The following is a 27939-nucleotide window of genomic DNA, read 5'->3' as shown; positions in this document are numbered from 1 at the left end:
GCAACAGCAAAATAATTTAAACTTTTACTGAAGATGGAAAATTAGAAGACCAATTAATGTATAAAAGCTAAACAAGTTTATATGTAAATTGAATGTAATACAATGGGATAAAATAATAATCACTGCAGGTGCAAACGAATCTAAAAACAAATCTTTAGAACTGTTAACTGAACATTTTGAAACACATGCCACTAAACACAACACGAAAATCTCGAAGCAGAATCATTGCACAAACCGCAAAATCTAAAAAACCGGAACACCCCATATCAAAGTGGAATGAGATTCATGATGCTACTCTATTATTATAGCTCTAAGCAAAATAATGCTGACAAGGTATTCTCAGAGAAAGATTCATATGTCTGAAATCAAGGCAGTAAAGTGCAAAGCAAGTGATACATATATACTGATCACAGTGAATAAATGCAAAGCTGCATCGGAAATTATTAAAACAGAAATAAACTGTGATGATAAAGTACACTAGATACCAATTACACCTGATATTCGAAATGCACCTTTTGTCAGTCCTCATTCAAGTATCGCCAGCATGGAGGATGTGAGTAATTAACTGAGGAGACAGTCAATGAACCAATAGCTAAGCACAGTAATTCTCTAACACAGGATTACTATGGCCTCTCAAATTATGTTATTAAGTATATCCGAAATGAAACTGTAATGCCTTTGACTAAAATAACCAATAAAATTTTCAATGAGTATATTTTATCCAGAATGTTTAAAAATTTCTGCGGTTAAACCAGTACATAAGAATGGAGATAAAGCATCTTCAGATATCACTAGTTGTTGTTGTTGTGGTTTTCAGTCCTGAGACTGGTTTGATGCAGCTCTCCATGCTACGCTATCCTGTGTAAGCTTCTTCATCTCCCAGTACCTACAGCAACCTACATCTTTCTGAATCGGATTAGCGTATTCATCTCTTGGTCTCCCTCTACGATTTTTACCCTCCACGCTGCCCTCCAGTACTAAATCGGTGTTCCCTTGATGCCTCAGAACATGTCCTACCAATCGATCCCTTCTTTTAGTCAAGTTGTGCCACAAACTTCTCTTCTCCCCAATCCTATTCAATACCTCCTCATTAGTTATGTGATCTACCGATCTAATCTTCAGCGCTCTTCTGTAGCACCACATTGCAAAAGATTCTATTCTTTTCTTGTCCAAACTATTTATCGTCCATGTTTCACTTCCATACATGGCTACACTCCATACAAATACTTTCAGAAATAACTTCCTGATGTTTAAATCTATACTCAATGTTAACAAGTTTCTGTTCTTCAGAAACACTTTCCTTGCCATTGACAGTCTACATTTTATATCCTCTCTACTTCGACCATCATCAGTTATTTCTATATCACTTATAACCATAATGTTAAAAATAATAGAATACTGCATGCATAAACAGATGAGTCACTATTTTGATCATAAGGGTATATACACTGTCTCACAATTTGGTTTCCGATCCAGCCTCTCTGCGGTCAAGGCAGTTGAGAGAATGGTAGTAAAAATGTACAATTGTTTAGAAAACACATATTTTATCTCTCCAACACTGTTACGCCACAGGAAAGCTTTTAATACGATCTGTCCTAATATTATCATAAAAGGTTCTACAATTACAGAGTGAGAGAATGCTCTGTGTCTAATGCAGAAAATAGTTAAGGCAAATAATAAAATGTCAGAATGTTTTCCAGTTGGAAAGGGTGTACCTCAAGGATCTGTTCTTGGACATTTCCTTTTCATTATTTACATAAAATATTTACCCACAGTTGTACCATGTGATGCAATGACATATGCATAAGACACAACACTCATCACATGTGGTACCAACCTTGAAAATGTGCAACACAGCATGGCAGTGGTAATGGAGAGGCGCACTACGTGGTTTGAGGCTAATGTACTGCAGAATAATGATAGTAAAACTGAAGACATTGTATTCAGTTTGAATGCTCCCAGTCATCATAATATTAATGCATGAACACGAAAACTGAAGTACCTATTTTTAGTATTAATTGTACAAGGGGGCCAATGAAACTTATATGATTCGAAATGTCCTTTTCCATAGATGTACACAAAGACAAAATCATTCGTGTATGTTGCCATTAAGAATGGTAAAAGGAAGTAGATGTTACTGTATTCGTAACTCTTATGATATCTTACTTAGTTTCTACAGGGAATCACTCCTTTCTGAGATGTCTAAAATACTCCTCTGTGATACTGAAGAGAGGGAGATTAAGTCAATAATTAAATCACTGAAGACTAAGCACTCTCGTGGATATGATGGAGAGCCTAGCAGAATATTAAAGTACTGTCCTGCACATGTTAGCGCTGTACTTATCCATATTGTAGTTTTTCCTTCAAGAATGGTCAGTTTCTTGAATGATTGAAGTACTCAGTAGTGAAGCTGCTTGATAAAAGGGGAAAAAGGGATAATGTAGACAACTTTAGATCTGTTTCTATGCCATCAGTGTTTGTTTCATTCACTTATGTCGTATGGTATTATATTTTGGGGTAACTCTTCTCATTCGCAAAGGATATTTTTGGCCCAGAAACGGCAGTTCGGACAAAACGTGGTGTAGGTTCGCGAAACTTTGTCAATCCCTGTCCACTAGTCTAGGTGTTCTGACATTGGTCTCTCAATATACATATTCTTTAGTGTTTCTTGTTAACAATATCAGCTTATTCCCAAGAATTAGCAGCTTTCACTTAGTTAATGATAGGCAGAAATTCAGTCTTCATTTGGATTGCCTTTCCTTAACCCTTGTGCAGAAAGTTGTGCAATATACTACTGCATCCATTTTCAATAAGCTACCACAAGAATTCAAAAATTTTAGCAGTAATCGATGCGCTTTCAAATTGAAAGTGAAGAGTTCCCTCATGGGTCACTCCTTCTATTCTGTAGAGGATTTTCTTGAAAAATGAAGCTGATTCCCATGTTACATTGTTGATTGTGTTTAACTTAAACTTATTGTTTGACTTTTTGGGATTCATAAACATTTTATTTTATCTGCTATTAATGTTATGTTGTAATTTAATGTGCTGATACGTTCCATGACCTTGGAGATTTGTTCCTTAATTTGGTCCTATGGAACTAAACATGTAAATAAAAATAAATCATGCATTAAAATCTCCAATAACCAAACAACGACGATTGAAGTGCCGCCAACTTCTGCTCAGCATACCCATCAGGTTCTGTGGTAGAAATGACACACAGAAGTAACAATCTTTCATTGAATTGCATTCTAGGGACATTCATGTTCATTTGGTTCATTTGCAGTAACACAACCATACCCGGCAGGTCGGTGGCCTCAGCACTGGAAATCAAGATTTCGTAGTAATGAAGTTGTATATTGTCGTCCTTATTTAGTTTACTTTCGTGTAAGAGTAACGTTCTTGTCATTTGCCGCCGTTACCAGAAAATTTGAAGTACGTTTTTAATTTTTAAATTCTTCTTTTTCAATTACTATTATTCCGACTTACCTCGTTATATATATCTGATGTTTGTTTTGTGCAATGACTAGAAGGAGAACGCAGACAGATCGGAGCTACATAAACAATTTTTGAAAAATAAAGAGTTATATGGACATTTATAATGATACTGCATCTGGTTTATCGAAAAGAGAGGTAAAAGTAAGTAGACTTATACACAGGAGAAAAGAGAAAAGTCTCCCTCTGCCCCTTACATTGTCACCAGCTTCTAGCTCACACCCGATCATGGGCTATGGTACAAATGAAACATGAAAGTAACAACGTTTCACGAAATCGGATTCTAGGGACATTCATGTTTAAATGTTCCAGATGGTTCATTTGCAGTAACACATGCACAGCTACAGTGCCACAACTGCTAGTTTGTTGATGTTGTCAGCAGTGGAAAACGAAATTTAGTAAAGAAGTCATCAGGGACAACAAACATTTTCTTTATTAACTTCATTTTTTTCCTTTATTTTCGTCCAAGAGTAAACAGAAATGTGGACATTGATAACGATAATCTTATTGTAGTTTTTACAGATGCATTTAAATGTTTATTGGATGTGATTTCAAAGAAATTCGAGGGCTATAATTGCGGTTTGATGAATTTTAGAGATGGGCAAACTGGAACATGTAACTGTTTCGAAACAAATGAAACAGTACAATGTAATTTTTCGATACGCTGTTTCGAAACAGTGAAACAGTTTGTGTTTTGTAATCTAATAAACCTACACATTTTATCATCTTGAATGTCTACTGTATAAGTATGTCCATATAAACACAAATGAGGTGCGAGAGCGCTAATCATATCGCAGAAAGTATGAAACTATCACTTAGGCGTATTGGCAGTTTCGGATTTCCTGCAGCAAATGCACTGCTTTCATGTCGAGTGACTTTCATACTTTTCAATTGGCTGAGGACAGCCATAGCTGAAGACAGAAAAACCACCACGAACGGAACTGGAGGTGGGAGCAAACTGCAGAAACTACGGATATGCTACTGGGATTCCCACATTCCGTTAATATGGGCAATATACCCATACTGCTAATTTCCATGCACACAAAGGAATTATTGTGGATAATAGGCACATTGACTATAGACTCACAAATAACGCCAAATAATTCGAATAAATAACAAAATATAACAGAAAAAATTTTTGTCTTTCAAGGAGTTTCGAACCCGTTACTATAAATTAACCATGCTACCCAGCCCTTGCCATTCACCATTAAACTATGTTTTTTATTTTTTTTTATTTTTAAAAATCTCATTTTTTTCGCTTTTGTTGGTTGCATCTGCTCGGGGCGGACGTCGTAAGACATCCATTGAAGTTAGTTGATGATCGGCTAACTCAGTTTTTTTTTTAATTACAGAGGGCACATAGCCCTCTGACCGAACACGCTGAGCTACCATGCCGGCAACACTATAACTGATATGTCTAACAGAATGCTTGCAATTATACCTACATCAGATTTATGTATGTGTCTAATAACTGTCACTCTACGCCTTTTTTTATTCAAAATGTTGTAGGCTTACTTGCGTTTCTTAATATGATTACTGTACATGAACAGAGAAGCGTATGTTACAAAAAAGTGTAATTTAACTGAACGATTTTCACATATTTATTATTTTGAATGTGACTAGTATGCGTTGTTTTATTGTTTGGTTAGTGTTTATAAAGCAGATGTTACGCCATTTCGGAATAGGACAGTCAGCTAGAAACGAAGCTTTATTTTCGGATATGCTTTTGCCTGTCAAAAAGATTTCGACACTCTTGAAAGTGTTTCATGAAGTGGTATGTTGTGTTTCAGTACCTGTGCCGAGCCCGAATCTCGTCCGACACAGAGCGGAATGAAACATCTCTGTTTCGATACAATTAGTCCTTTCCAAACACAGGTGGACTGAAACAGCCTTATTTTGAAACAACAATACAGTTTCTGTGTCTGGCTCGAATCTGGTCCGGTTATCCGAGACAGGGGCGGAATGAAACACCACTGTTTCAAAACAGTGAACCACAGCCGTTCCGAAACACTGAAACAGTTCCACATATCGATACACTGACTGTATCGATACATAGAAACAGTGGCCAAGTCTAATGAATTTACATTCCAGATTTAGTAACGCAAATTATTTCACGTCTGATGTTACTTAACACAATGCAACAGCATTCACATTGTGTTGTCACAAGTTACTTTACCCGCTATTATCACAGAATTTTTTTTCAACCCACTGTAACAAGGACTCAATTCAAATGGTCAAACAATTAAAGAGAAATCAAAGATTTATTTTAAAATACTCATAGCTACAATGGTGAATTTGCTATTGGTCATTTCTGATGCTAAAATTTCAGAGTTTTGCGTGGAGGGTATCATTTTAAGGTAGAAGATATTTTTTTATCACAGATCAGGTACAGTGACTCAGCTGGTCAAATTTCGACCACAGGCGATACAAATGACAACAAAACAAAATTATTAGGATTTCACAGAGATCAAAAGCCCAGCTGGGATGCTCATACAGGGAAATTATGTAACAGACTGGCCCATGCCGTCTATCTACTGTACAAGTGAGGAGCTGTGTCAATAAGGAACTTCTATTATAGGCATAATTTGCATTCTTCCATTCCCACCTTAGTAATGGGATACTATTATTGGGCGTTTCCAGAGACTCAAAATTAGTTTTTAAATGGCAAAAGAAAGCTGTAAAATGCATTGCAGGTTCAACCCATATGAATCATGTCCGGATTATTTCAAGGAACTAGATATAATGGCAGTGCCTAGCCTGTATGTTTACATCTGCCTTGTTAAAGAGAATCTAGGTAAATTTGACCTCAGGAGAACAGTTCATAACGATAACAGAAGTGGACATACAACTAATGTGCCATATGCTAGGCTTGCAAAGACTGATAACAGTTACAAACATATTCATCATGTCTACTTCAACAAATTACCAGTAAAGAAAGTTAAAACTAGTCTTTTGAGATGGATGAAAATTAAAGTAATTTACTCTGCTCAAGAATTCCTTGACTGTGTTTCAAATGTCCCACATTTCTTATGCAAATTAACAAAAAATTAACTCAAACGTTACATATGCCACACTGTATAACTACCTTATTACTCTTTCATATACTTATTGTTAATTATCTGTTTGATTAATCAGTATCTTTATCATTTACTTAACTATTTAGTTCATTTATCTGATAGTAGTTAGGGAACTTTTTGTTGTATTGGATTTTTTTAAATACATAGTGTATTGTTAGGAAACTTTTGTTGTTATTGGCATTTCTTTAAATATGTAATATATCTATCTTGGATTATTTTCTTACAGTTAATGACATGTGCCCAAGTTTATATTATTATTATTGTGTTAACTCTTATGACACCAACTGCTTGTAATTATGCTCAAAGGTGAAATAAAACATTTGCATTTGTACAAACATCAGGTTTGTTAATAGAACTTCCTACTTCTCTGGCTGATTTAATGAAAAAAAAACATTGAATTTTGGGGAGAAGTATTAATTCTGTTGTTTCTTACATCATTAGAAACAATATTTATTAGTTTCCACATGGTCTTGTACTTATTGGTAGATTTTTCAATACTACAGAGACTGTGAGCTTTTTAGGCTTGCATAGTAGGTATTTAATACTATTTACTATCTTTATACAGGCTAATGTGGTCAATGTTCAATCCTATGTCTATTGTACATGGACATAGCTTGTTTCCTCAAATTAGTCAACTATTTAGTGTAGCGTAGGTTTTTTGATCTGCAGTTTTGAAGCCTTTCTCGATTACATTGCAATTTGTTATGGGAATGCTATCATTAAATCAAAACCGATTTAAAAACTTGTCGAATACTATCTTTGCTGTATAATATGTATCATCATAAGACTGACCAAATCGTTCTGTGTGAGCAAGGGATTTACGAAACATGAGAATTTTATTATCTTTGACACGTCTGGTGATCATGACTTTCAGAACAATCGTAATTTTATTATCCTTAGCAAGAGAGAACGTACTTGTATAATTGAAAGATACAAAATTATAAACAAAAAATGGAAACAGTCATGCCACACGATTCTTCTGTACCTTTAATACTGACAAAAATATTATCTAGACATGTTTAACCTGCTGTTGCCTATTACTGGCGAAGTATCTATTTCACTGACTTACTAATTTACCTTGAAAAAGAGATTTGATGTGTAACCACCTATCTTTGAGGTGAAAAAATTTATGCTTACTGAAAAATTTAGTTCTTCATTCACGCCACAATTTCAAATTCGCGAAATCAGACACATAAATGCTAAGTACAGAAGCTGGTTGAAACTTGAAATTGTTAGCAGTGACATTTTTGGGGAAACTAAATGTATATTGAAAGGATATGCAAATGGGAAATGGAGGTAGGGTATTTGTTGCAGGAGACAAGACACTCAAATCCACCAATATAAAAATTGAAGCTGTATGTGAGACTGTTTGGGCAAGACTCAGTCTCTGGCTGGGCATAAAAATGACAATTCAGTTCTTCTATCACACTTCAGAATCATCTGTTGATGTAACCAAAAACTTTACACAAAACCTCAGATCACTTGTACCTAAGTTCCCCAATCATACTATAATCATGGTGGAGACTTTATTCATCTGACATTGGGAAAATTACAGTTTTGTTAGTGGTAGGCGTGATAAGATATCCTGTGAGCCATTGCTTAGTGCCTTCTCTTAAAACTAACTAGGTTAGATAGTTAGGAAATAGGAACACAAATAAGAATAGGAAATATATTGGATCTAGTGGCAACAAATAGACAAGACCCCTTTGAGGATGTTCACATTGAAACTTGTATCAGTGACCATGATACAGTCTGGCAACAATGACTACAAAGAACGACTAAAACAAGCAGAAAAATATATATGTTCAGTAAACTAGATAAAAAATTGGTAGTGTCGTATCTAAATGAGGAACTTGAAACTGTCAGTACAGGACAGGAGCATGCAGAGGAACTCTGGCTCAAGTATAAAAGAAATGTTGTCCATACACTGGTTAGATATGTACCCAGTAGAACAGTTCATAGTGGGAGGGAACGTATACAGACACTGTAAAGGAACTCCCAAAGAAACAGATTATGCATAATAGGTGTAAAACGAAGTGTTGGGGTATATATAGAGGCGCGCTGAATGAAATGTGTTTGGCTGTCAAAAGAGCAATGTGTAATGCCTTCAGTGACTACTGTAGCAGAATTTTGTCAAATAATCTTTCACAGAACCCAAAGAACCTCTGGTCGTATGTAGGGCTGTTAGTGGACCAAAGTTAATGACCAGTCCACACTGAATGAGATAGGAACTGAAACTGAGGGTAGCAAAGAAAAGCTGAAACACTTAACTCTGTCTTCATATGTTCCTTTACGAAGGAAAATGCAGGAGAATTGCCCCAATTTAATCCTCATACCACTAAAATGATGATTGAAATCAATATTAGTGTCAGTGGTGTTGAGAACCACTGAAATCATTAAACTTCACCAGGGCCTGGTGAAGTTTCTATGAGATTCTATACTGAAGTGTTCAAAGAATCATTCTTCCTGCATTCCATAAGTGAATGGAATGGGTAGAAATCCTAAAAACTGGCACAGTGGGACATAACCTCTGCCGTTGAACCTCATGGTGGTTTACAGAGTATATGTAGATGTTGATGCAGAAACCATCCAGTCTTTAAAAGTCATTTCACCACCACATTTAATACATTTTCATGTCGCTGCAATTAATCAATCAGACTGACATCAGTGGCCAACGTTGGTGTGCAGAGCTATATCACTTAAACCAGTCTACTTTATAGCACTTGCTGCCTCAATCACAAAATATTTCTCTCGTACTCACTAACACACCCAAAAAGAGTAAATAAGGCATTGAATTCAGTTTTGGTTTTAGAAATACCTTGTCTCTCTTCTCACATCTTATTGGTTATGTTGAAGAATCATCCCACTGGCTATGCAAAGTTGACTTGTTGCCAACATATGAGAAGTAGATAAGTGGTGCCTTCGCTGGCACAGATCTAGACTTTAGCCACGGAATTTTGACTGTTTTAGAATAAACACGGAAAACAGGAAGGCAAATGTTAGCTCCAGCAATATGCAGAGCACGCTTTGGAGATAAAAACATATCTCTTATATTCCGCATACTCTTCAGAATTAGCTGTCTATTGGAAGATGAAAACAATAGTTTGTCAAGACTTTAACATCGACTTCTTAGTAGAGTCATTCTAAAAGACAACTAATGAATATCTTTCTATTGCTTCTCCATGTACCCTCTTATTTTAACGACTGCTATAATAACACGAACCTCATCTTCCCTCACAAATAATGTTTCACAAACTTTGATAAGTTTGTGCTGGGACACTAAATGTTGACATAGAACTTTCTGACAAGAAAACACAAATAATGAGTATAATCTACGTTACTCCAGACAACACCCATTGAACCTTCAGAGCCTAGATGAGTAGCTCTTTCATCCCAGACAACCAAACATTTTATAAATACTTTACAATGTTCAGTATGAATAACATTTCTTCCTTTCACTATCAAAAGAAGCAAAGGAATGGGTACATTTAGAATCAGTAACTGATAAAAGTGTTCAATGCATTCTGAATTACATTTGTGCGTATTTTCAAAATATATTTCCCTTAAAAACTAAGAAAATTAAACTATCAGCAGGAGACAGCAAACAATGGATAACACAGGATGAAATATGTTAAACCGAACACTGAAACACGTAATACAGAACTACAAAATAAGCAAACACCCACAATTTGCTGAATTTACAAATCATTATAAAATTTCTTCTAGATAGCGATAATGAAACAGAAGAGCTGTACAATGATAAAATAAACAAAGATACATGAAATAAAAGCAAAGTCATATGGAATAGCAATGAAACAAATTAAAAGAAGAAAGGACAAGATCATAATCTCAAGATATAGCCAAGAAAAACTTGAAAAGGGGTCAGAAATTAGTTGATTACATAAATGAGTGTAGCATAAGCATTCCAACAAACCCAATCAAACATTGTGCCAAAAGATTCAGTAAAACGACTACGGGAAGATCATTGCTAGACTATTCATGGTGAATCTGATAAATGAGCTAGAAGTTTTGATTGCAATAAAATCGCTGAAAAACCTGGCCTGGTAGACTAACCAGTTTCTACTATGATTGGATGTGTGAGCATATTCTCCAAAACTCTCTTGCACATTATAATTGACCATTTTGAGAAGGTACTTTTCCAAACGAATTACAGATTTTCAAAATAATGCACCTACACAAAAAGGATGACTCACTATGACTGGTTAATTACCGTCATTTATATTTCATGTCAGCTTTCTTAAAACTGATACCAAGTTGCATGAAAAACAGAGGATTAAATTTATTGGGATATTTCAACTTCCTTCCTACTTTTCACCATGGTTTCTGTAATAGGAAGAATACTGAAACAGTTACAACTATTGCATGATTCATAGAAGACACTTTGAACAAAGTAGACTACAGCAGATTCACTATAGTCATGAATGTTGATTTATCAAAGGTGTTTAATGCAGTGAATCATAATGTCTAACTGAGAAAATTATACAAAAGTAGTATAGGGAAGGAGAACAGTAAAAAAATGGTTTCAGTGTTGTGCATTTTCAACTTTTCTCAGCGTAATGAATAGTCCATTATGTTTCAGGCATGCACCCAAAGCAAATAAAATTTCTTCCACTGACATTTTGAGCGTGTATCGTCCGGCCATCCTCAGAGTGAGTTGCAAGTCTTGCGAATCACTCTGACGCTCAAAATGTCAGTGGAAGAAATTTTATATGCACAGCTGCATGCCTGAAATTTAAAAGGCTTCAATGCTATTTCAAAAATAGGTACCAAGTTGTCTCAACTAATAATCTGGTCAAAAGAAATAAATTCATATCAAACATCCAATCAGTAACAGTGGGTGTTCCACAAGGCAGTGTCTTAGCATCCTGTATTTCTGTTTGATGATTATATTAATGAAATTATTATTCCTACACATATTCCTAATTTACAGTATTTGTTGATGGCAGAAATGTTACAATAAAGAATGTAGATCAGACATCACCAAACACTGCAAGCAGATTTATGAGGTATGTACCTAACTGTATTGCCAGAATTTAATACTTTCAAAGAATGATTTTGTTTATTTTAGGAAAACAAAAATCAGAAGTCGTTCTCAATAACAGTGACCACTTTGCAGAAGGGTTAACTACCAATAAATTCTTATGTTTGCTTCTGGATGAAAACCAAGACTGAAAGACTCATATTCTACATTTTACAAATAAGCTGAATACAGATTGCACTACGTTTAATTTGAAACATATTTTTCTCATTTTCACTCTTAGCGACATATGGGATCACATATGAGTAGAAAAACAAAACTCAAAACTTTTTCCACACTTACGAAAATGTAGTATATGTTCGAGTATAAAAAATTCAGATTATTGCCTTCAAAACTACTATTTGTGCAACGAAATATACACCCTTCTTCTTGTACCCACATTGAAAAGTAGTATAATATTAAATGAGAACAACTTGAAAACTAATTCTGACCTCCACTTGTACAACAAGAGGACATATCACATATTTCACAAAATAAGAGTAAATGAGGTCATCACACAAAACCTGTGATTGTCTTTGTTATTATATAAAACAGATTATGTAAAAGTAATAAATAATATGAACAATGTTGAAGGATACAGTCTTCAAATATATCATATTAAACCCCTTCTGCAGGGTGATTGATTACTTCAATGTAATACAATGATTTTTTGTTATATCTTAAAGGAGCAGATTGTATTATTATTTATATCATATGTAAAAGTTAGGTAACCATACAAAAATTTTTTCTGCTACTATTATTCCATGTAGGATCCTTTGAACTTATTGTATTGTTACTGGATTAAATTGTGCAGTTTTTCTACATTTTGTTATGGTACACAATTTATATTGTATATGCTGAATTATCAGTCAATAATTTTCATTGTAATGCATATTCTTTTTTGTGTGAAACTGTGTGTGTACTTGATGATACCAGAACAATATTGTATTGTACATAGCCAAAAAAATGATGTGAAATAAGGCTGCAGAGATGATAAATAAAAAAGCAAACTCTAATTGCTTAGATTCAATTATATTTGATGAGACATACTTTTTGTTCCGTAGATCTATAGTGGAAAAGTTATCAACAATGTGGTACACGTGATAAAAGAAGAAAACATAACACATATTTGAAGAAAAGAGATATACTAATTTTAATTCCATAGATCCTAAGTTAAATAAGCCTTATAAATGTGGTAAAATTTAAATATATATATAAATCTGCATATGATAATTCTTAGGCTTTTGTAACCATGGATCACCCAGCAGATAATCAGTTTACAGTGCTTATTTACATTGTTTATATTACTGCAGTATATATGTACAGAGTTCAGATTTTATGCAACACTCAATTTATTTGATATTAAGCTCTTATTTCACATTACACACTATATAATTCTAAATTGTGAATCCAGTTCCTGGCAAAATCTCCACAACAATGTACAGATCTCAAGCTAAAGGCCATTCCACACTGCCCGTCACATCACATCACGTTCTGTCCTGTCTAAACATTCTGCAGTGCATTTGAAGTGGCAGCATCCACACTCGCCATCTCGTCCCATCGTGTCACAACATGGCACCATCAAGATTTCTCAGGAAGGAAGTTTTGTCAGTTGACATCACCTGACCGTTGTTGATCAAGTGAAATCCAAGCCAATATCCTCCCAACACATGGATATGCGCAGATATCCAAATTTCGTTTCGTTGTGCGCTGTGTGGTTAATGTCAGTTATTTATTGTTCGTTATTTGTTATAAATTGTTTCATTTCGTATTTTTTTGTTAAATGTTATAACAAATTATTACAGATTAATTCATGCAGTGAGGCATCAGTCTGAACTGAGTGACATAAGCATACGAAATTACTCTCATCTACTACATCTATAAAGATGATTTCTGTATGTAACAGTATGATATTTAACATTTTAGAATGAAATGCATTGCAAAATGGCTCCTACTTGAAGTGAAAAAATACTGTGAGTAGAATCTGATTGATTAGTAGGTCGGATTTATTTGTTTGATGACAGGCATTTGTAAAGAAATGGACAGAAACATTCAGACACTCCAACTTGTTTATTTAAATATCTGTTTCTGGCACGCATATTTATTGGTGAGTAGCTCTCTGGATTATGTGAGAAACAGTTTTGCAAGTGTCAGTGTTCAGTATTTATGTTGTTTCTGTAGCTAACCACAGTACAAATAAGGCATTTCTATTAAAAGCCAAATAGAAGTTTCTATAAATATTGAAGGGGAACGTATTGATGGAGATGTGACTATCGCAAAAGAAATTTCCGTGGACCAGCTGCATGATACTTGCTTCCTGCAAAGCCTTGGCAGGCATCCTCAATTTCAAAAAGGCACCTGTGTAAATTTAATGAAAGATGCCTAAGACTGTTTGCATGAGCGAACACCACTACACAAACTTTCTGCATATTGGTTGAAAATTTGAATAACTTAAATGGAATGGTAACGGAAATATAGCATTGCTGCGAGAGACCAAGTTAAGAATTTTATATAACAACAACATTTATTTAATAAAAGTCATGAAAAATACTCATTGATCACTCACTTTCCTTAACAGTACGATTATATGGAATACTGGCCCATCGTCAGTGATACAAAATAAAAACAGCAATTTTATCCAAACTGACTATCTCTCCTAACTAAGATGACTATAGGAGCCATCACACAGAGCGTCTATATTCACCAGGGTCTCAACAGGGAATCCTAACCACTTCCTCTCATCCGGGGTCCACACACAGTGGCCAGAAGGGCTCAGAGAGTCTGCACAGCGGCTATTTGCCAACCTAATGGGACCTGCTAATGCATGGGGAACTTAAGTCTCTCTGGTCCAGTGCAGTTGCACTCTACTTAATACAATGGTTAATTGAACTGCATCTCCACATACACAGAACCCAGAACAGACAGCCCACGCACAAGTCAGCAGGCGACTCGCATTCACATTTGCAGACTGTACTAAGAGTGATAATATAACATAATTCCGAATAATAAATCTTATATTGATCTTCCCTGAGTGTCAGAAGGGCACCCAGGTGTGTTTTGAGTATTTGACTGTTGTTTCAAGCCACGTGGAGGCACTACATAACCTTCGCCTTGTGAGAAAAAAATGAGCAGTAGGTGTCCTTGCTTTGGAAGGGCATTTCCAAACATTTTTTAATCTTAGTGGCAGGAGATGTATCATGTAAATATATGATTGATCACTATTTTTAAGTACAAAAATTCTTATCCTCCAATATATAGAACATAATATATGAAAATTATTAACTATTAACGAGTTATTCTCATTCAGTGAATATTGACATAATCCTAACACAGTAATATATAGGCTCATGTAGTTCTGAGACATCATTATGGAAACATACATGATATGACTTAGCGTTTAAGCTGAAAACAAGTCATTTCATCTATTACCTCGGCCAAGCATTCCATTTTAAATGTTATGTACGTGAGTGCAATTTTGAAATTGTTACAAAGACATGATCATTTTCTACACTTTAAACATTCGAAATCCCAAGAATCTTTCACATACTCATGTACAAATACATAAGTCTCATAAAACATGTATACAAATCGATAATCGACTTTTGGGCACTCATATTATGAATATATTTTCGTAAGTGTGGCCTCCTTTGAAATAATCTACAAGACACAGGAAAACATAAAATCTTTAAACGTGAAAAATTTAAATACATTACATGAGCAACTTAATCAAGTACAGTTAATGCAAAATTCCCAAGCTTGTTTTGGCACTTCATAAATATTTCCCTTTTTTTTTTAAATTGGCAAACAAATATGATTGAATTTTCTGAGATTATCACATAAAGTCGTTGAAATGCTTTTAAATTTCATTACTGAACTTCGGATCAATGTGGTAAAGTCCTTTCTTTAACATTGGTCCATATTTTCTTTAGTTAGAAAACAAAAGATCAGTTTGAAAATAGGTTTTCCTTTTTGCTACAACTATCAGATTTTAAGAAATCAGTCTCTGTCATTAACCTAAGTACATTTCTGAGAAATTACATAAAGATACTAAGCATATAAAATCAGTTCCACTGTAAAACAAACATATGCTCTACCTTTGTGGAATATGTGGCACTTCCGAGCACTTTTATACACTTCACTACTAGGCTTGAGACATTCTGAGGACATCCGTGTTGGGCTACTTGCTGGATGGGGGGAGAAACTTGTTGTGCAGGTGTTAGGGACTGTAAACTGTGCCTCTGTCACTCAGATAAACTCCTTACCTCTGGCCTCTCCCTCACGATTTGGCAGCAGCTCAACAGGACCTGTGGTGCCTCGTGTTTACAGTCACATCAGGACATGGTGGCAAGTGATTCCACGTCAGGTGAGTGTCGATCTCTGGGTAGGATGATCTCACCCCAGCTGTCATCAACTCTTGTGATGACGCGAGTGCCTGGACCCACATGGCTGACATTTCATAGTAGTGTGGCCTTATCAGCAAGTATTATGCTGACAGCCACTGCTCATGACGTCACCCCCTCGGTAGCGTCATTCCCTTTTCTTCCTATTGCAGTCCCTCCGTGCTCGACTCGGGTGGTGAGTCTGACATGTCTCTTGAATCGGTACTGCAGACATTGTGGCAGTGCTGGTGTTGCTGACATGTCACCACTGTTGCCACGCCCTTTGCATGCACCCGTCTTTCTTCTCTCATCCATCCTGCTGCATCACAACGACTGGCTTATGGTAAACCAAGCTCGCCTCTTGTGGGTGCTGTAATTTTCAGTTTTGTGTTTGGCAATGGCTGTCAAGCTGGCAGCGCAATGCCTTACGGGTCGTCTGCACGGACTGCCCGTGACCATTTGATGTTTTTGTGCGACTCCCTCAGCGTTGGGGGGCGTGTCGCCTGTCAGTGTGGGCGTTCAGCAGGTGTGGGTCACTACCTCTCACCACACCCCTGTGCTGCTCGTGCTGCTCTCGACAGCCTGGGGTGGCCGCCACTTCCACCGGGTGGTGGGGAGAGCTCACATTATCGCCTTCGGCGACTGCGGGCAGAGTTTTTCAATCAGGGAATTCCAGATGCAGCCCACTCATGCCATCATCAACTGCTAACCACCTTTGCCTGCGGCCTCCACTTTCCCCAGTTGCAAGCTGCTTCTTGATGTGAATCTGTGCTCAGGGGAACACTGTTCTCAATACACCCTTCACAATAATTTTCTAACATTTATCTCTTTTCAATGATTCTTAATATTGTGCCTTATGGCGTTAACTTTCAAATTATATTTACCATGGCTTGTGATTCAGCCAACTATTATGTAAACAAATACTCTATTACTAATTTACAATAGTCTCATTTCTTAATCATTCCCTCAATAGCTTTACAACAATAAAGGAATTTTTTTAGGACACTTGAAGTGTTTTTACTTAATGGTAAATAAGAAATAAATTGAACTTTGATTCCACGAACCATTTACCAATGCTTTGTGTATCCTAGCAACACTACTTAGGAAGCTAGAATATCGAGTATGAAAAGAACCCACTCATTTCTTTACACTCTCATGTCATTCACACCTCAAATGTCACATTCTTTTACACATATGCGTAACACACACAGACAATCTTGACTAACTAGGCAGAAAGCATCCCTGGTGACGTCACATTTTCCACATGCATGACTACTCATTTCTAGCTACTTTCACACATAATACATAGAACATGTACTATAATTTTTACCATGCGTATTAAATTATTACAGAATGCTTCAATACTACATTAACAAGTACAAACACAGAACTACCATCACCCCAAAGTGCACTCTTCAATGGCTACCATGCATTCTACAACCTTAATTTATACGGTAATTTACTCCTCCAGCTTCCTTATTTTTGTTTTTCCTTTCCATGCCCCAGGCACACTTCATATGGCGTCTTGCTCCATTCCTCTTTGCGCTGCTGAAGACTTATTTGCTGCAACATAAATTCTCTCCACAAAATGTAGTATCTTTTTTTTCATTAATTTTTCTTGGTAAATCTTGTTCTTACCCTTTTAACTCTTAACATAGATGACGTACATTGCCTTGTTGACAATTTAGGACATAATACTATGGCCACAAAATCTATGAGTGAGATTTAATGTACAAGGTAACGCTATTGACCTATATTACATAAATTGTACATTGACACTGTTTGCTGCTCTATGAAGGGCTTCACGTTGGACGTGTGATGCAGCCCTCTCGATTTCTTTGTCTGTAGGGTCTGGACTTCGATAGCCTTGGCGTGAGGGATGCAACGCACTCGATAAGGTCCACTATAAATGCTAAGGAATTTTTTGCAGATCCTGCTCCCCCTATTTGATAACTTGTGTGACCGAACCTACGCCTTGTGTTGGAGATGTCTTTCTATTGGCCATGGTACCAAATCTTTGATTCAGTTCGGAGGCTCCTTATTTTTCAATACTAATACCGGTGGCAACATCTTTGATGCATTCGACAACTCGTTCAGAATTTCTTGGAATGCCTTTATATCCACATCCCACGTATTGTGCTTGTGGTAACTGTATAGCAGTATAGCCCTAACTCTTTCATGGTGCATTCTGCGGGGTTCGACGATGGGTGCAACAATGAGATGAAGTTCGCCTTCATTTTTCTCCACTTTAACATCTGCAGCCAATGTTGAGACTGGAATTGCAGCCCGTTCTACGAGATTACCTGTTTGACCGGCCCGACTTCTCGCACGAAATTGTTTATAAATGCTGCCACCACCATTTTCCCCTTTGCTTTCCTCGGCGGAGTAAGCAGACAAATTTTTATGTTAGCTCCATGGATACAAGAATGTACGCATAGCCAGACTTCATCCAAGTCGTTGGCCCAAACAAGTACACTGCAGCGACTTCTCGCAACCGGTTTGGAATTATCGGGTATATCGAAGTGGCGAAAGATCTGGTGGGTGGCTTGGTCCTTTGACATAGCTTACACACTCTGATCACCTACTGCATTCTTTTTAGCATAGTATTAAAATAGAATGCCTCGCAAAGCTTCTGAAAGCTCTTCCACGCCCCAAGGTGTCCATAGCTTAGGTGGACATACCACACTAGTTTATTGATCATTTCCTCTGGTATTACCACTAGCCCCCGTGGTTCTCCTATGCTCCGTTTCCGGAAGAAGATCCCATTTTCTACCCTATAGTATTGCCGAATGGCAGTTGATTTCTGTCCCTCCACTTTTCCTTCACTTCTTTGAGTATGGGGTCCTTGTCTTGTTTGCCACCGATATTCTTTAGTGGCATTCTCACAAAGTTTTCGGAGGTGACGTGTTTCAGGTACAAAATGCTGAAATTGTTTTCGCCTGGGTCACCGTCTACTCGGTGTCTTAGGCCTATCGGAGCCTGAGAGAGAGCCTCTGCAATCAGGTTCTTTTACCCTGGTATATACTCGATTGTAAAATTGTGTTCTTGAAGGTAAAGCGTCCAGCGAGATAACCTGCTGTGGGCCAACTTTACCGACATCAGGAATTGTAGTGCCCGATGGTCGGTAAAAACCTTCGTGTTCCTTCCATACAAGAAGTATCTAAATTTACTGAATGCCAGACAACTGCCAACCCCTTGAGTTCTGTGACCATGTAGTTTCTTTCTGCTTGCAACAGCAATCTGCTCGTGAAAGAAATGGGCTTCCAAGTCGACCAATCGTTAGTGTCTTCTCCTTGAAACAGAACCGCACCAATGCCGTTCACCGAACTGTCCGTCATGAGGTAGAAATCGTGACTCAAGTCTGGTTGTGCGAGAATAGGTGCATTTACTAATGCCTCGATCAACGTTTCGAATTCGTCCTGTGCTTGCGCGTCTCAATTCCAAATCATATTCCTGCCTGTTAGCGTGCAGAGACGTGGCATGGCCGGCACGCTTAAGTGCACAAATTCCTTGAAAAAATTTGCAACTCCTAAGAATCCTCTTAGTTGCCTCTTCGTTGTTGGCCTTGGAAATTCAGCAATCGCTTTGATTCTCTTGGGGTCGGGTTGTATCCCATCCACCGAAACTATGTGACCTAGAAACTTTATTCTCTTATGCCCAAACAGTGATTTCTCTAGATTCACTGTTATAACTTCTCGTTCAAAAGCGTCTAATAAACGGTTTAACACCTCATAGTGTTCTTCCCAGGATTTCTCCGCTGTTCGCACGTTGTCAATGTATAATGTAATTCTCTCATGTAGGTCCTTAGGAAGGATACTGTTCAGGCCTCGTATGAACGATGCCGCCGAAACATTCAGTCCAAACAGTAGCCATTTAAATTGGTAGCAGTGCCCACAACACAAAAATGCTGTCTACTGCCTACACTCTGGATACAACATGATTTTCCAGTAACTGGTTCTCATATCAATGGAGGTTAATACCTTCACTCCATGGAAACTTTGAATTAATTGTGATTCTTCAGTTTCACCCGGCGTATTTGTTGCTCGAAAAGTCCACGGGTATACTGCCGGTTCATAGTGTCCAACGGGCACAATATTTCTGCGATCAGACATGTCGCCATCGTCAGGTGCGCTGACGAACTGAGCTACTGAGGGCGGGCGGCCGATTTAAACCCCCTCCCCCCGCGGGCCCCTCTCTTCGCCGTCACCGCCCGCTCGCCGGCGGTCGCGAAGACGTGGGCGTCGGAATCTGTCGTAGCGTCGATGTGCTTTATACGTCCGTCCTGGCTGCCAGTTCGTACTTCTTGCTGAGAGTCTTCTTAAATTACATTCAATGCCGGGTCCCAAGCCTTGGTGAAATTGTAGCCGCAATCTAGTTTGATAAGATCTTCCCTGGTGCGAATTTCGTTAGCCTCCCTTGTAACGCTGACCCAATATTTACAGGTCTGAGCCAGGATTTTGGTACGCTCATAATCCATCTCTTGTTTCTCGGACAAACAGTGCTCGGCTACCGCCGACTTATTTGGATATTTCAGTCAAGTGTGCCTTTAATGTTCTCGGCAACGATCTTCGATGGTGCGTACTGTCTGTCCGATATAAGTCTTCCCACACTCACAGGGAATTTGGTATATGCCGGCCTTCCTCAAACCGAGATCATCTTTCACACTTCCCAGTAATGCCCGTGTTTTATTGGGCGGGTAAAAGATGGTTTTAACTCGGTGTTTCTTTAATATACGGCCGATTTTCCCCGATAGTGCGCCATTGTATGGAATAAAGGCAGTGGCTACCTCTTCGTCCGTGATTACATCCGTCTCCACAGGTTGTATTGTGGTGGTGGGATGGAGAGCACGTCTAATCTGCCATTCTGAGTACCCGTTTTTTCGGAACACGATTTTGAGGTGCTCCAATTCCTGGAGCAGATTCTCTGCATCTGGGATGCTGCGTGCCCTGTGTACTAGTGTTTTTAGTACTCCATTCCTCTGAGAAGGTTGGTGGCAGCTGTCTGCATGCAGGTACAGGTCAGTGTGCGTTTTCTTCCTATACACACCGTGGCTCAGGGTACCATCAGCTCTTCTCTTGACCATGACGTCCAGGAATGGTAATCTTCCTTCTGCTTCGGCCTCCATAGTGAATCTAATGTTCGGATGTATGGAGTTTATGTGTGTAAGAAAATCCAGGAGCTTGTCCCTACCATGGGGCCAGATGACGAACGTGTCATCGACATAACGGAAGAAACAAGTAGGTTTCCAATTGGATGACGCCAAGGCTTCCTCCTCGAAGTACCCCATATATAAATGCGCGACCACCAGCGAGAGTGGGATGCCCATTGCGACTCCTTCCGTTTGCTCATAGTATTTCCCATTAAACAGAAAATACGTTGAGGTCAAGACATCACTAGGATATCAGTGTCTTTCAGTCTGAAGTTGTCGAGACGTTTCACGAAATCCACGGAATTGCGGATATGGTGAGGGCATTTACCTACATAGGGGCTAAGTAATTCAGCCAGATATTTTGCCAGCAAGTAAGTAGGTGCCCTAATGTTGCTGACAATTGGGCGCATAGGCACTCCCTCTTTGTGGACCTTAGGGAGTCCATAAAATCTTGGTGGTACAGGTCCTTGAGGTGACAATATCTCGGCGTCCCCATCTGATAGATTCGCGTCCTTGAGTAGAGCCCTGGTCTTGTTCTTGGCCACCCGCCCCCAGGAGCTCAGTTCGTCAGCGCACCTGACGATGGCGACATGTCTGATCGCCGAAATATTGTGTCCATTGGACACTATGAACCGGCAGTATACCCGTGGACTGTTCGAGCAACAAATACGCCGGGAGAAACTGAAGAATCTCATCATGTACCTTTACGGGGAGGAGATGTAATGCAGCATGAAGAAACTCGGCAAGCTGCGGCACCGAAGATGCCATTTGCTGAGTGCTCTTGCATTTCTGAAGAGACGTTGTACTGAACAGATTGTGCCAAACTTTGCTAAGGTCACGCATCAGATCGATTCTGCAGCAGCAAAGAATATTAAGAGATGGGCCAGGCTTGCCTTGGTACGTGAGAGGGTGCACTTTACTCGACGCAGCCTTGAATATAACTCCCAAGTACTATTTAAACTCCATCTTAAGCTGGCCAATCAGTTTAATTCATGGACATGGGACTGGGTGCATGGTGTTACCTGGACGACAGCCGATTCTGCACATAAAAAGGCCACTAGACATCAGATTTCAAGGTTCTCACATCACTCGGATAAACCATTGCTGGAGGCACCATGCAAGACTATCATCAATCTCACTGACATAGAGCTGTCTCATGATGCGGTTTCGGTTCTGGAGAAGTGACTCAACTTTGCTCCCACCCTTAGGTTCACGCCGGTCGCGGACATCGTCAGAGCAGTGGAACAGGTTGCAGCCCGATTACCACCTGAAGCAGCAGAAGAAGTGCGTCACTTCAAGGACCTGTGCCACCAAGACTTTATGGACTCCCTAAGGTCCACAAAGAGGGGGTACCTATGCGCCCAATTGTCAGCCACATTAGGGCACCTACTTACTTGCTAGCAAAATATCTGGCTGAATTACTTAGTCCCTATGTAGGTAAATGCCCTCACCATATCCGTAATTCCGTGGATTTCGTGAAACGTCTCGACAACTTTAGACTGAAATACACTGATATCCTAGTGAGCTTCGACGTGGTTTCACTATTTACCAAGGTGCCTCTACGAAAGTCAGTCGAGCTTATTGGGCAGAAATTTGACGAGAAGACCACCGAACTCTTTAGGCACATCTTGACCTCAACGTATTTTCTGTTTAATGGAGAATACTATGAGCAAACGGATGGAGTCGCAATGGGCATCCCACTCTCGCTGGTGGTCGCGCATTTGTATATGGGGTACTTCGAGGAGGAAGCCTTGGCGTCATCCAATTGGAAACCTACTTGTTTCTTCCGTTATATTGATGACACGTTCGTCATCTGGCCCCATGGTAGGGATAAGCTCCTGGATTTCCTTACACACATGAACTCCATACATCCGAACATCAGATTCACTATGGAGGCCGAAGCAGAAGGAAGATTACCATTCCTGGACGTTATGGTCAAGAGAAGAGCTGATGGAACCCTGAGCCACGGTGTGTATAGGAAGAAAACGCACACTGACCCGTACCTGCATGCAGACAGCTGCCACCACCCTTCTCAGCGGATTGGAGTACTAAAAACACTAATATGCAGGGCACGCAGCATCCCAGATGCAGAGAATCTCCTCCAGGAATTGGAACACCTCAAAATCGTGTTCCGAAAAAACAGGTACTCGGAATGTCAGATTAGACGCGCTCTCCGTCCCACCACAACAGCACAACCTGTGGAGATGGATAAAGTCACGGAAGAAGAGGTAACCACTGCCTTTATTCCATACAATGGCGCACTATCGGGGAAAATCGGCCTTATATTAAAGAAACACCGAGTTAAAACCATCTTTTGCCCGCCCAATAAAACACAGGCATTACTGGGAAGTGTGAAAGATGATCTCGGTTTGAGGAAGGTCAGCATATACCAAATTCCTTGTGAGTGTGGGAAGACTTATATCGGACAAACAGTATGCACCATCGAAGATCGTTGCTGAGGACATTAAAGGCACACTCGACTGAAATATCCAAATAAGTCGGCAGTAGCAAAGCACTGTTTGTCCAAGAAACAAGAGATGGATTATGAGCGTACCTAGATCCTGGCTCAGAGCTGTAAATATTGGGACAGCGTTATAAGGGAGGCTATCGAAATTCGCACCAGGGAAGATCTTATCAACCGAGATTGTGGGTACAATTTCAGCAACGCTTGGGACTCGGCATTGAACGTAATTAAGAAGACTCTCAGCAAGAAGTTCGAACTGGCGACCAGGGCGGACGTATAAAGCACATCAACGCTACGACAGATTCCGACGCCCACGTCTTTGCGACCGCCAGCGCGCGGGCGCGGACGGCGAAGAGAGCGGCTCGCAGGGGGAGGGGTTTTAAATCGGCCGCCCGCGCTCAGGAGCTCAGTTCGTCAGCGCACTTGATGATGGCGACATGTCTGATCACCGAAATATTGTGCCCGTTGGACACTATGAACCGGCAGTACACCTGTGGACTGTTCGAGTTGCAATAATTCTCCCATGCTCTCCGATCTGTCTGTTTCTGCTTTAATAATTATGCTTGATTTGTCAAGAATCCAGCACCAGTCAGTCTGATTCATCCTTTTTGTATATCACTTAAAATGGTGAGTTGTACGAACTCACGTAGTGTTCGATTTTGTCCTGCTCATATAATCTTTGCGACCTCTGCCTTCACTTTTTCTTTATGTGCTAACGGAACGGGGTACGGCCTCACGAAAAACTTTTTGTGTTCCCGTACTTGGACCTTGTAGTCAAAGCCATTTATCGCACCCTGTGCGTCCAAAAAGATTCTTTCGTGATCCCTTAAAACTTCTAGCAATCTTTAATGGGCATCCTCTGGTGTGTCTCCTACGCTGTGCATCCTTTTTTCAGATATTTTTCTGAAAACCCCGTCCCTTCTGTGCCTGATAGCGGCAAGCTTGCTCCACTAATACAGTTTACGAGGGTCTCCAGTTCCTGGTGGTATTCCGGGTAGGTGAGAATTTGTAGGCAGCTGGCTTCAGACTCGTCCCTTATGACCCAATTATCGAACTTCAGTTCAACAGGGTTCCTCTCTCTGTTTAGAGACATGATACCTACACCCAAGTCTACAATTGGCTGGTGAGCATTCATGAAGTCTACCCCTAAAATTACTTCAGTGTTCATTAAGAGCACAATGAAGAAGTTTTCCTTGAACTCCTTGTCTTGGCATTTGAACATGATCCTAGCCTACCACTTTACTTCTACACTTTTACCGTATGTTGCCCCTTTCACCTTCGTCCCTCACAACGGTAATGTCGGCCAAGCTTCCGACTCCCCACATTTTCAGAATGCAGTCGCACTAACAATCGAGATTGGACTCCCTGTGTCGATCACACAGTCCAGCGATAGCCCTTTCACTGGGATGGTAATCACAGGAGTAATGGCTGAAATCCTGCTATCCATTTGTTCCTGAAGTAATGTTTCCCTAATATCTTCCTGACGTATGTAACGTACTTTGCAACTTTCCGTCATCGGGTGTGGACTAATACCGTCTCCCTTGATCTGCATTGGTCATAACTGTTGTTTTCCCTCCATTTCCAGTGGGTTTTTTTGGGGATCAGCTTGTCTGATCTCCACATCAGTGGGTATAGTATCCCTTTTCTTATTCTCCGGGGCCTGCCTATATTTTTCACCGTTATTTCGTGGTGAGCTCAGCTGGTTACTGATCTCGTGTTTTCCTCTATTGCGGTTATTGCACATCTTGTGATGGCCATTACACCATTCGTTTCTATATATTTGCCATGCTTGTTTCTGTTCCCCCAATTATCTTTATACGGTTGGTAATTACCGTCTGCATACTCGCCTACCCATGAGTTCATACACTTCCGCGTTTTACTGCGGCCATGACTAGTTTTCTGGTTTCGTCCTACATTGTCTCTTACTGCGAACTGTGCCTTTTCCTGTTCTCACCCGCCAATGTTGTACTCTGACTCCTGTAAGAGTAGTTTAAACGATTCTAAATCGTCCTTACACCGTCCGGCTAGTACAATATGGTGCAGCTGAGTTGGAAGTTTAATTATACACAGCCTTATCAGTTCGCCTGGACTGTAAGGGTTGTACAGAAACTGGCTGCTCTGCAGCATGTGTTCAAACACTTGCGCAGGACTCACAAAACCAGATTGGTTTAAATTTGGTAACATCATTATCTTATGCTTTATCTGGTCTTGCGCTGCGTCGGACCAATAGGCTGAGAGAAACTTGTGCTCAAACTCGCGTACCATCGTGCACGTGCGCGTTACAGCTCTCATTCACACCGCGGGTTCAGCCTTGAGATGCCTGTACATAAATTATATTTTATATTCTTCTGGCCAATTGGGTGGTAGACAGAACTGGTATTGTTCAAACCAAGGAAGTGGGTGCATCCCGTTCACCGAGTTGCGGAAGACTTCGAATTTTCGCAAAGAGAGAAAGTGTTTATAGTCAAATTCTTTCGCTTCTCTCCTGTAAGAACATACACACAGGTTTGTGTGCCCTTCCCGATATTTCCCTACATCCCTATGCTTGCTAGTTTCTTCGTAGTCCTCATGTCAGGCATCACATTCCTCGTTACTGTCTTGTGCGCCTTTGCGCACGTGGTTTCCCTTTTTGGTTCTGCACACAAGAAGATTCTCCACGTTAGCCAAGAGTTTGCGTACCTCGTTTGTAGCATCGAGTTGTCGCCTGTTGACCTCGCATTTGCCTTCCTGAAATCTCCTTAATAATTTGATTTCTTCATTATCTATTGCATTCAGCATCAAAGTGTTCTCGCTTCTCTCCGATATTGTAATATATGCAACCTTTTCCACGAGTTTTTCTAACTCTTCTTTCACCTTCTTTATTTCCTCCCTATTTTGCACTTTTACCACTTCTACTTTTCCCTCAAGTTCCAAGATTGTCCTAGTGGTTGCAGTTACCTCTTCTTTAGTAACTTTGATGGCTTTTGTATGTCTGATCACCTTTTTCTTTTTGCTATTACATCTTTCTGTTAATGTTTGGAGCCCCTTTTCTAATTTTTCTCCACGTTTTCTCATCTCGAACTGAACTCTTTTCTGTTCTTTCTTGACAACGTTTAATCTACTACATACTACATCAAATTTTTTGTTGACCTCGTTTACGATGTCCTTCCGAAACTGTTCCAGTAGCGCCTTACTTTCTTCAAATCTTGCATTTACTCCGTTCATGAAGCCCTCGAATTTTGAGTTAAATTTTGTATTATTTTTTTCTTGTTTTGCCATACTTTCTTTCATCACCCTGACCAATTCGGCCACCCACATGTTATTCGGGTCTGTACTTTGTCTGCTTGCTATTGTCTCAGTTTCGTCCGCCCTTGCGCTTGGGTCCAAAGTCCCGCTACTGGTCGAGGAGATGTCTGCACACTTTCTAAGTTCACCATTGCTGTAGTGCAGCTGAAATGGAGGATATTCCCATTGCTTGCATCACCTGCTCCTGTCTCCTCTCGCTCTGTGGCTACCTTATTAATGGTAACTTCATCTGAGCCTGACCTATTTATCCTCGAACTGCTCCTTGAGCAACCAAATGTCTCCATTTTGGATACTGGGATCACACTTTCACACAACATACCTAATTAACAGTGCTGCTCTCACAGAAAAACAAATTCCCTACCTTGACTATGTGAACCATGATGAATTATTTTAGTATCCTAGAGAAAGTTATAATTACTTGCAACCTAGCACAGTCTTCACACACAGCCTAACACATATACAGTCACATGCACTGTAATTTAAAGCTCCCCAGAAAACATGCATATAACACACAAAGAAAATTGCCCCCAAAATCACACAAATAAAATCACAAAGCAATGTGGTATATGCAACACAGTATTTGCAATGCTGATTATTCACAAACTGGAATTGCGATACCTGTGGAAATTTAATCATTTATTAGTACATCCTAGTAATCTCACAGCATCACAGAAGGGTTCCTAATTTGAATGAGATCCTGACATGGTTGCCATTATACATGAGTCTTGTTTTCTGCAAAGCCTTGGCAGGCATCCTCAATTTGAAAATGGCACCTGTGGAAATTTAACGAAAGACACCTATGAATGTTTGCATGAGCAAACATCACTATACAAAATTTCTGCGTATTGGTTAACTTTACTAAGTTGAAAGTTTAAATAACTTAATTGGAATGGTATAACGGAAATATGGCATTGCTGTGAGAAACCAAGTTAAGAATTTTATGTAACAGCATTTATTTAATAAAAGTCATGAAAAATACTCATTGATCGCTCACTTTACGTAACGATACGATTATATGGAATACTGGCCCATTGTCAGTGATACAAAATAAAAAT

At 39.3% G+C, this 27939-nt stretch overlaps 1 protein-coding gene across 1 annotated transcript in view; it reads left to right on the top strand.

Annotated features, from left to right (window-relative positions):
• Positions 1-27939, top strand: part of LOC124803234 — a 121501-nt gene that overhangs the window by 17014 nt on the left and 76548 nt on the right. The window contains exon 3 of the mRNA XM_047264414.1: positions 15934-16182. Coding sequence (XP_047120370.1) covers positions 15934-16182 — 249 coding nt within the window. The remainder of the gene's footprint in view (positions 1-15933; positions 16183-27939) is intronic.

Source organism: Schistocerca piceifrons, chromosome 6, assembly GCF_021461385.2.
Source record: "Schistocerca piceifrons isolate TAMUIC-IGC-003096 chromosome 6, iqSchPice1.1, whole genome shotgun sequence".
Lineage (NCBI taxonomy): Eukaryota > Metazoa > Arthropoda > Insecta > Orthoptera > Acrididae > Schistocerca > Schistocerca piceifrons.
This window is presented reverse-complemented; position numbering and strand designations above follow the sequence as displayed.